Genomic DNA, 10000 nt, shown 5'->3' with positions numbered 1-10000 from the left:
AACAGTGTTTGTGCTGATGTTGCCTCCAGAGGCAGTTTGGAACTCGGTAGTGAGTGTTGCAACCGACGACAGATGATTTTTCCGCACTACTTGCTTCAGCACTTGGCGGTCCTGTTCTGTGAGCTTGTGTGGCCGACCACTTCTTGACTGAGATGTTGTTGCTCCAAGACGTTTCCACTTCACAATAACTGCACTTACAGTTGACCGGGGCAGCTCGAGCAGGGCAAAAATTTGATGAACCAATTTGTTGGGAAGGTGGCATCACATGACGGTGCCATGTTGAAAGTTACTGAGCTCTTCAGTATGGCCCATTCTCCTGATAATGTTTGTCAATGGAGATTGCACGGCTGTGTGCTTGATTTTATACACCTGTCAACAATAGGTGTGGCTGAAATAGCCGTATCCACTAATTAGAATAGGTGTTCACATACTTTTGGCCATGTAGTGTGTGTGTGTGTGTGTATGTATGTGTGTGTGTGTGTGTGTGTGTGTGTGTGTGTGTGTGTGTGTGTGTGTGTGTGTGTGTGTGTGTGTGTGTGTGTGTGTGTGTGTGTGTGTGTGTGTGTGTGTGTGTGTGTGTGTGTGTGTGTGTGTGTGTGTGTGTATATATACACACACACAGATAGATAGATATATAGATATACAGAGATAGATAGATATAAACAGAGACATGAGGCAAGAGGAATGAGCCGGTGGGGACTGATTGGTGCTTTGACTGTGGCCATGCTTTCCTGATGACTCCAGGCAGCAGGGAAAAGTGGGGATTATTTGTCCCCCAACTTGTGTTTCGGGGTCCAATCACCATTTGGCCCCCAACTTGCATTTGGGAGGGGGTGGGGGTCGTCTATTCACAACAAAGAGGCATCTCTGATAGTTGAAGGGGGTGGAGTGATGTGAGATGGTGGTGCTGTACCTGCTTGCAGCCCGAGAATGTGAGTGTGGGATTGAACAGCCTCAAGAAGGCAGTTCCATAAATGGGTGAAAAGAGGATCCAGATTTGAGATGTGCAGTGAGCCTGGATTTTGGGAGTTTAATCAGGAGGGGGTTACCAGACGAACATCTGTGATCTGGAGGAGCTGAGGAGGGTTGGAGGTCTAAGGGAGAATATGCTGCCTGACTGGAAGAGAGGCAGCAAAATGGAAAGGCCACTGACCTGTCTGCAATGTCAGAGTTATAAGCATTGTGCTTTGGGTTATTTGCAGGAGATACCAATAAAGTGTATTCCAATGAATCAAATGAAGATATCAATGAAGAGATTTAAGTGCCATTGATTCCAAAAGAGATGGATGTGATGATGGGGTGCCATCTGACAGGCAAGTGCAGTACTCTTTAGCAAGTGCTTTGGCTGTATGATTGGGGTCATTGTCCTTTTGGAACATAAATATTTGCAGCAGTCTGAGGCCCTTTGCATTCTGAAGCAAGTTCTCCTCAAAGATTTTTCTGTATTGGGCTCCATTCATTGTTCACTCTTTCCATACAAATCTCCCCATCCCTGCCACTGAAAATCATCCCCATAACCTGATGCTGCCACCGCCATGCTTCATGCTAGGGATGGTGTTAGACGGATGATGAGCTGTGATCAGTTTCCACCAGACATAGCGCTTTGCATTCAGGCCAAAGAGTTCAATTTTCATCTCATCAGACCACAGAATCTTTTGCCTCGTGCTCTCAGAGTCTTTCATGTGCCTTTTTGCAAACTCCAGCTGTGCTGTCATGTGCCTTTTTCTCAGGAGTGACTTCCATCTGGCCACTTTCCCATAAAGCCAAGATTTGTGAAGTGCTGGAGAGACTGTTGTCCTTCTGGCACGTTCTCCCATGTCAGCCAAGGAACTCTGTCGTTCTGTCAGAGTGGTCATTTGGGTTCTTGGTCACCTCCCTGACCAATTTCCTTCTTGCCCAGTTGGTCAGTTTGGTTGGACGGCCAGCTCTAGGAAGAGTCTGGGTAGTTCCATATTCTTTCCATTTCCTAATGATGGAGCTCACTGTGCTCTTGGAGACTTTCAACACTCTGGAAATTGTTTTATACCCTTCTCCAGATCTATACCTCCTCACAATTCTATGTTGGAGTTATACGGACAGTTCCTTGGACTTCATGGTAAAGTTTCTGCTCTGATATGCACTGTCAACTGTGGGACCTCATATAGAAAGTTGTGTTTCTTTATAAATCATGCCCAGTCAAACGAATTGGCCACAGGTGGACTACAATCAAGTAGTGGAGACTACAATCTCAAGGATGATCAAAGGAAATTGGATACACCTGAGCTCAATCTGGAGCGTTATCGCAAAGGGGTTGGATACTTATTGATTAATCGCAACACATTTCAGCTTTTCATTTTTAATTTGTAAAAAAAATTCTTAAAATACGTTTTCACTTTGTCATTCTGGGTTATTTTGTGTAGATCGGTGACAAAAAATTTAAATTTAATCCATTTTAAATTCAGGCTGAAACACAACAAAATGTGACAAAAGTTGAGGAGGGTGAATAGTTTCTGAAGGTGCTGTAGATAGGTGGGTTAATTTGGTGATCCTTCCAGATCGACAGTGTGAGACTGAGACATTTTCCAGAGAATTCAGACGCAATCTATTTGTCACACCAGCATCTAATCAATTCCAGGTGAGCAGATAGTAACGCATCGGCTGGTTGTCTGTCTGGCAGTGGGATGGGGTTACTGTGCGGCACACCGTGGAATCATCTACAAATAGGAAGAGAGGGATTATTGGAGTATTAGAGGTTGTTTATGAAGATGAGGACCAAGATTAGGCCCAAGGCAAGACCTTGGATCACTCCAGCCTCCAGTGAGAGAAGACATTTGAATATTGGTTCATGAAAAAGTAAGTGACCACTATATTCGTTATTGGTGTCTGTCTGTCTGTCTGTTCTGAGCATAGCTCCGTGGGTTTTGATCCGATCCTGATAAAATTTTGGTGGGAGGTTTATATCATGATCTAGTTGTGTTTTCCTGAGAATGGGCTTGGTGCGCCCATTATGGGCAGAGCCACGGCCAAAAAACAAGTGTTTTTAGGGGATAGCTGATTTCAATTTACATCTTCTCCTAGGGGGTTTGTCGAATCTGGCAGGGGTTTTGGTATTTGGTTAGCCCAATGTCACCTGCATAGCCCCACGGAGCTCTATTTTTCATCCCAAGGTCAAGATCACAAGGTCACGAACTTAGAAAATTTCGAATTTTGACAAAAATCATACGACCGCCCGAACTTTGAGAGCTGGGATGACAATATTTTTTATGCATAATCTTGAGGTCATTCCCCACCTAAAGTCTTGAAACCATTTTGCTCTATCTCGAACACCTTGCCTGTGGCGCCCCCTTCAAGTTTGTTTTACGCTGATTTCATCAAAGTATAGATAATCCGAGGAGTGCGAAATGCCATATAGCCTATATGATGTTATATTGTTCCCGGAATGTTCCAGAGGAAGTTTTGCACCAAAGGTCATAATCCTTGACCTTTGACCTTTAAAGTTCACAAAGGTCAAATTTTCAAAGTTGTGGGAATCGAACCGGGTTTTCGACCTTCTTCGACGAACTAACTCCAATAAGTTATAGCTCGTATCCTGTTTCCATATTTTAATGTCCACAACATTGTTTTGTGACCTATAAAGGTTATGCAAAGGTCAAATTTTGAAAGTTGTTGAACGAAACTGGGTTTTCGACATTTTGCAGCTAATAACCTGTCACTCGTACCACATCATGTTGATCATTTTTATAACTTGGTCAAACATTATCACATTGTCTCATCCTTGACTTTTGAAACAATCTACATCGTCAAATGCCGCTCGTGAACCATCGTCGTCTTCAGACTTGTTTTAATATTAAATTTATGTTTCAATTTTTTTTGTTTGTTTGTTTCTAAAGTTAAATATTCCACAAAACATTTTGCAGAGTTAGGATGGGCAGCCAAAGCAATTAGCAAATATCTCATTACTGCCCCAGCTTGTGCTCATCACCTCGCGTTTCTCACATGAGTAAACACCGACGGGATTTGCCGACATGTTCCAATTGCGTTCAATTATTGAACCAAATCCATTTCTGTTTCCTGTGACTCATTGGCTGTTGAGTTAAATATTCTTATTGTGCCTTTAGGAAGAAAAAAACGAAGAAACTGATGTGAACAAGACACCAGAAGTAAGTGTTGTGGAATTTATCCATTGTATGTAAATATATCTATTTTATTGGTTGGTATTGTGGGCAGTCGTTGGACGGGTCATGAGAGACGATGATTGCGAAGATGGCAGTTCTGTGTGTCCTATAATTCATGTGTCTAGCTCTGCATCCTTACTAGAATTCATGGACCGGTGTGTGTGTGTGTGTGTGTGTGTGTGTGTGTGTGTGTGTGTGTGTGTGTGTGTGTGTGTGTGTGTGTGTGTGTGTGTGTGTGTGTGTGTGTGTGTGTGTTGCTACTCATCCTTCCATCCTTCAGTTCTGGGCCGATTACGTCCACACTTGCTACATAGGATCAGTATGACCCCAATTAATGTAATGGGGTGTTTTTTTTTAAATCTCTTCCGGCAGTCCTGGGGGAGGGGGGACACGAATTGTTTATGTTGGTTAAACGTGTATCGTGTTGTGCTGCTCGAGGTGGAGAAGGTATTACAAGTCTCCATCATCACCATACAGTGTTCCTGTCCCCACGTTTTCCAGTGCAGTGAGGTGTTTTGAATTAGAAGCAGTAAGTATGTTTTTACTTCATCCACATAATCCGGGTTATTTTCTTTATTTTTTGGGGAGACTGAGGCAGCTGTCAGTTATTGATACACCACCAAAATAAAGGTACGTGTCAGAAAAATGTGCTTTTTTGTATTTATGGAAATCGCCCCAAACAATCTCTCCGAATCCATGGAAAATCCTCTTTATCTCTTTGCTGACGACGCCGCCCTCTGCCGTACCATCTGTCATCCCTCAGACCGGCAAGCAGCAGCTTCTTCACTCTCTGCAGATCTGGATAAAACCACAAGCTGGTCCAACACTTGGAACATGTCTTTCAATCCTGACAAATCTCACACTCCCACGATGTCTCTCCAAAAGAACCATCTGGAACCCCCCCCCCCCCGTTACTTTCTCACCAATCCTCTTGAGGAAATCCTTTCATTCACATTTCTGGATCTCACTATCTGCCATGATCTTTCCCAGGAAAGCCATATTTCCAAGCTGGCCTCCAAAGCCAGTCATCGACTGGGCATCCTCCATCGTGCAAAGTCCTTCCTTGGCACACCTGAGCTCCTGACCACATACAAAGCTTTAATCCACAGCCTGATGGAGTACTGCTCTCCCCTCTTGGCTGGTGCACCTGCCTCACTTTTTTCGGTTTCACGCTGTGGAAACCAAGGCATGTAGGATAATTGGTATCTCCCTCAATGAGGCTGAGTCTTTGGGTCTCTCACACTCTCACCACAGGCAGATCGGTGGTCTTTCTGTCTTCTACCATCTCCTCTCTGGCCTCCTTCCCCACCCCCTGCTCTGTCTGCGATCTGTCCCCCCCCCCCCAACCACCATATTTCTGCAGGGTGCTCAAGGTCTGCCAACAATCCCCTTCTGGTAAAACTACCAAATCAAGAATCACTGCTCACCTTCAGTCTTTTTCCTACCTTTGGAACAAACTCCCACACTCTCTTCAATCCCATTCTTCCCTCCAGGTCTTCAAAACAGTTGTTCATCACCATCTCTTATCTTCCCCCATCCAAAACCATGATCTTTTCTGATCTGATTTTTTTTCTACCCCCATAAATCCAACCCAAACCCACCTCCTTCAAATTCCCTGCTTTCCTTCCTGAAAGTCCCTGCAGTGTCCATCTTGTTTACCCTGTGTACCCCAACCCGTCCCTCTCCCTTCCACAAATCTCCTCATGTCTCTGTTCCCCACTGATTTGTCCTTTCCTCTCCCACCCCTCTTGTCTTCTGCTCCTCTGCTCCCCTTGTGATACATTCTGTGTGTTAGCTCTTATACGAGCCTCGACATTGTATGTATATATATATATATATATATATATATATATATATATATATATATATATATATATATATAATCGGGTGAATACTTTTTGAGAAGAAGTCAAAAGTAACGATCCTGGAATCGGAATGACCTTTCACCTTTAAATTGACCTACTTAGTGTGCAATTTTTGATGGGATTTGCGAGGCATCAGGAGGCCTCGGTCCTCAGAAGTTCTACAAAGTTTGGTGAAAATATGACTGTTAGTTTTAGAATCACGGGTAATTCAGGATGTGGTCACGTTTCTTCCAAATTGTGTTTGTCATTTTCGAGAAGAAACCAAATACCTATTTTGGGGAGGGGATCAAACCCCCGGTAAAACCCTTAGACCATGATGTTTTTTAATGCCATAAACAAACTTTAGTACATCACGGATGATGAAGGTTGTAGTCAAGTTTCATCGAAATCGTGTGTGTAGTTTCAAAGTAGAAGATCCGAGTGTTTACATACTGACTGACTGACGGGCAGATGGACACTGCATGATGCTCATACCTCACCTGAACATTTTTTGTTCCAGGTGAGCTAAAAATGTCACTCAAAGGTCGAGTGGATTATAACTTACAAGGCAATAATAACAACTGCAAAATATGAAAAAAATTCAGAGAAGTAAATTAAGGCTTGCTTCTTTGGTAATGCAACACAACCCATCAACGCTGTATTTATTCTTCCACTCAAAATTATAGACCTTTTGACATTTATCATAATTTATTTATGGGTATTATAAGATCACATATAAATAACCTTTTCATCATCAGCACCCAATTATGACATTGATCACCAGTGGGTGGACGCAGAAGCACTCTCAAAATCAGCACCCTATAAGCTGGCTCATAGGCACTCTTGAAAACGGCAATCTATTGGCTAGCTCATAAGCACCTGATAAGCTGGCACTGGCACTCTCCAAATGTGCACCAAAAAGCTGGCTTATAAGCATATCCAAATAAGCACTCTATATGGCACCTGCTAAACCTGGTGTTCTTAGTGGTTATGGTGGCTGGCTTTGGATTTTTGGGTCTTGAGTTTGAGCCCCGTTTTTCCAGCACCAGGTGGGGTTGACTCAGCCTGTCATCCTTCCGAGGTTGGTGAAATGAGTACCAGTGTACTGGTATAGGGGCACAACATCAGCGGCAGAGTCGCGCCCCAACAAAATGATGGCTACCCAGCAGCCAAGCTGCCATGCGCAAGCAGAAGAAGAAGAAACTGGCACCTGAACACCCTGATAAACTGGCTCAAAAGCAATGTAAACAAGGCAACTTATAGGCTGGCTCATAAGAATTATCTAAATGAGCACCCTATAAGTTGGCACTCGAGCACCCTGATCATAAACTGGCTCATAAGCACTGTCAAAAAAGGCAGCTTATAGGCTGGCTCAGAAGAATTATCCAAATAAGCACCTGATAACCTGGCACCAGCACTCTCCAAATGTGCACTAAACATCTGGCTCATAAGCACTTCCTAACCTTAACATGTTGACTAATAGCTAATAAGTGGATTTTCATGTAATGTTGTTGTTGTTGTTTTTGTTATATTATTGTCACACCAGTGGCCAGATAGAGATGCATGAAAAATAAATTTGAACTGCAGGTTTGCCACCTGCTCTGAACCACCCTTGGTACAATAAGTATAACTTGGTTAAGATGACGATAGTTATTTATTGATGAAGAACCAAAATTTACAAGTACAGTATTCACATCCCAAATCTTGCCCTTTTCGTTGTCTTCCCAGGCGGACCTCGTGGAACTTGACCTGTTTGGGAAAATGTCGACAGAACCAGGCGTGGCCTCATCGGTGAGTACATTAATGCATAACAACAGGAATGTCTGACCTATTGTGGCTTGAGAGGGACATGGGGGTTGGGAGGGGGAAACTTGCTGATGATTCAAATGAAATAAAGGTAGTCAGCACTGATTTTTCTGAAGGGGGGTCATGTTTAACATATTTGTTAGAGTTCCACGAAGCAGTTTCTGAAGCAGTGGATGAGGGAAGTGCAGTGTATGTATTATATCCAGACTCCCATAAAGCATTTGATAAGGTACCACACATAAGGTTATTAGCTAAGGTGAGGGATTGTGGAGTGGCTGCTCAGGTAGATAACTGGATTGTAAAGCAGAGAGTGGTTGTAAGTGGGAGAATGTCTGGCTGAGAGAATGGAAGTCCTGGGGTACCTCAAGGATCAGTTCTGGAACTATTATTTTTCACGATTTACATCAATGATTTGAAGATAGCGCATTTAAGAGTTGGCTTTCCGAAGATGCAGATGATATGAAGCTTGGAAGTAAGGAAGAGAGCAGAGAGGGTGGTGATCAGGTTCAGGAAAGTCCAGAAACTTTAATAGATTGGGAAAAGGATTGGCAGATGCAGGTTAACATAAAGAAATGTTACGTGCTGGGGATGGGTACGAATAATGAACATAGAGATTAGATGGAAGCAAAGGGCAATCTTCGACACAGGAAAAGGATCTAGGAGTGGTGATAGATGTGGTGGTTGTGCAGACAGGACAATTCCAGGCAGCTATGGGTAAAGTAAACGGTTTTAGGTTGTATTAGGAGGGGGATCAATTATAAATCAAAATAGGTGGTTTTAACATTGTATAGTAATTTAGTAAGACCTCATCTGGAATAATGTGTGCAGTTTTTGGCCACATTTGAGGAAGTACATAGCTGCCATAGAGGGAGTTCAGCGTAGAGCAACTAGATCGATTTGGGCTTAGCTAAACTCAGCTATAAGGAACTGTTGAAGGAGACGGGACATTATACATTGAACGGAGGCGATTATGAGGCGATCTGATGGAGATGTTTAAGATGATGAGGAATATAGACAGAATAAGCGTGGAAAAGGGTTTTGTGCAGAGTAGGCAGCAGTAGTACCAGGGGCCAGAGTTTGAGAGTAAAGATAATGATAAAGCAGGGGTCTGTCATCGGATGGTAGTTAATGCATGGAAAGGTCTCCCTGGAAAAAAATGGTATCAGCAGAGACAGTGGACGAGTTTTAACTCGAGTTGGATAGGTACCGAGAAGCATCTGGGATGAAGGGGGTGCATGGATACTGGCAGGGTTTTCCCTGCTTCATTGGCCGAAAGGCTTCCTCCTGTGTTTAAGTTATTAGTCTTATTCAAATTTCAAACATTGTGTGGAGCGCCACAAATGTTTAATAGACACATTGCACTTAATGCTTATAGAAATTGCACGACTCCACCCAGCTTAAATTTAGTCAATCTTACTTTTGATGAACAGTTTCGAAAATCCTCTGAAAGCAGAATGTTCAATTTGCTTTCATACAATGCAATCTTTAAACAAATATCTGTACCACGTCATGGCATCCATTCAATGTCAATTTTATTTTCAAATATACTGTGATTTGTTGGAATTTGAAGGGATCCCACTCAGCCTCTCAAGACCTCAAATATAAACTCTTAACTTTAGACCTTGCCATTTGACTTAGACTTGCCGTCTTAGTTTGCTCGGACTCGAGTGAATAACTGGTAATGAGCCCTTCATTCTGATTGGTGAAGGTCATGGAAATTGGAGACAATAAAACTCATTAATCTGCTCAAGCAAGAGTCACGTAAACGTCACAATGAAAACCACTCATCGGATGACCTCAAAAGCCCAATGAAAATGCCTCCACGAAACGTAGTAAAGGTGAATTTTATCCATCATTCTTCTGTTTTATTTGAGACGTTGAAAGTTTTATTTTGGACGTGAGCAAGTCACATAAATTATATTCATGAACAGCACTCTCGTTTTCAATGTGCAGGTAAATTGTTTCTTGGTACTTGCAAGTAGCCAGGTGCATTTAAAGTACACCTTTAGATCACAACTGGGTCATTGGGTGGCACCCAAGCATGATTTTGAATATACCGCATCAGGTATTTCATTAGACGGTAGATTGAGCAATGAAATTTCAAATTTGGAAACAAACTGAACTTTGAAATCTGTCTGTGGTATTCCTCCGAGTATTATCTTCTCTCGATGTCTTCACTGGGCATGGCCACCTCGT

The 10000-nt window shown here is 42.8% G+C and overlaps 1 protein-coding gene and 1 long non-coding RNA gene across 5 annotated transcripts in view; one reads left to right on the top strand and one right to left on the bottom strand.

Annotated features, from left to right (window-relative positions):
- The window catches only part of LOC147016631 (uncharacterized), a 109897-nt gene that overhangs the window by 39557 nt on the left and 60340 nt on the right, over positions 1-10000 (bottom strand). The gene's annotated exons all lie outside the window — the stretch shown is intronic.
- Positions 1-10000, top strand: part of LOC147016632 (uncharacterized) — a 110480-nt gene that overhangs the window by 71584 nt on the left and 28896 nt on the right. For all 3 annotated transcript variants that reach the window (XM_085845485.1, XM_085845483.1, XM_085845484.1), the window contains 2 exons: positions 4098-4139; positions 7727-7789. In XM_085845485.1, coding sequence (XP_085701611.1) covers positions 4098-4139; positions 7727-7789 — 105 coding nt within the window. The remainder of the gene's footprint in view (positions 1-4097; positions 4140-7726; positions 7790-10000) is intronic.

The sequence above is a fragment of the Eptatretus burgeri genome, chromosome 11 (assembly GCF_056783735.1).
Source record: "Eptatretus burgeri isolate ZD-2024b chromosome 11, Ebu_testis_v1, whole genome shotgun sequence".
Lineage (NCBI taxonomy): Eukaryota > Metazoa > Chordata > Myxini > Myxiniformes > Myxinidae > Eptatretus > Eptatretus burgeri.
This window is presented reverse-complemented; position numbering and strand designations above follow the sequence as displayed.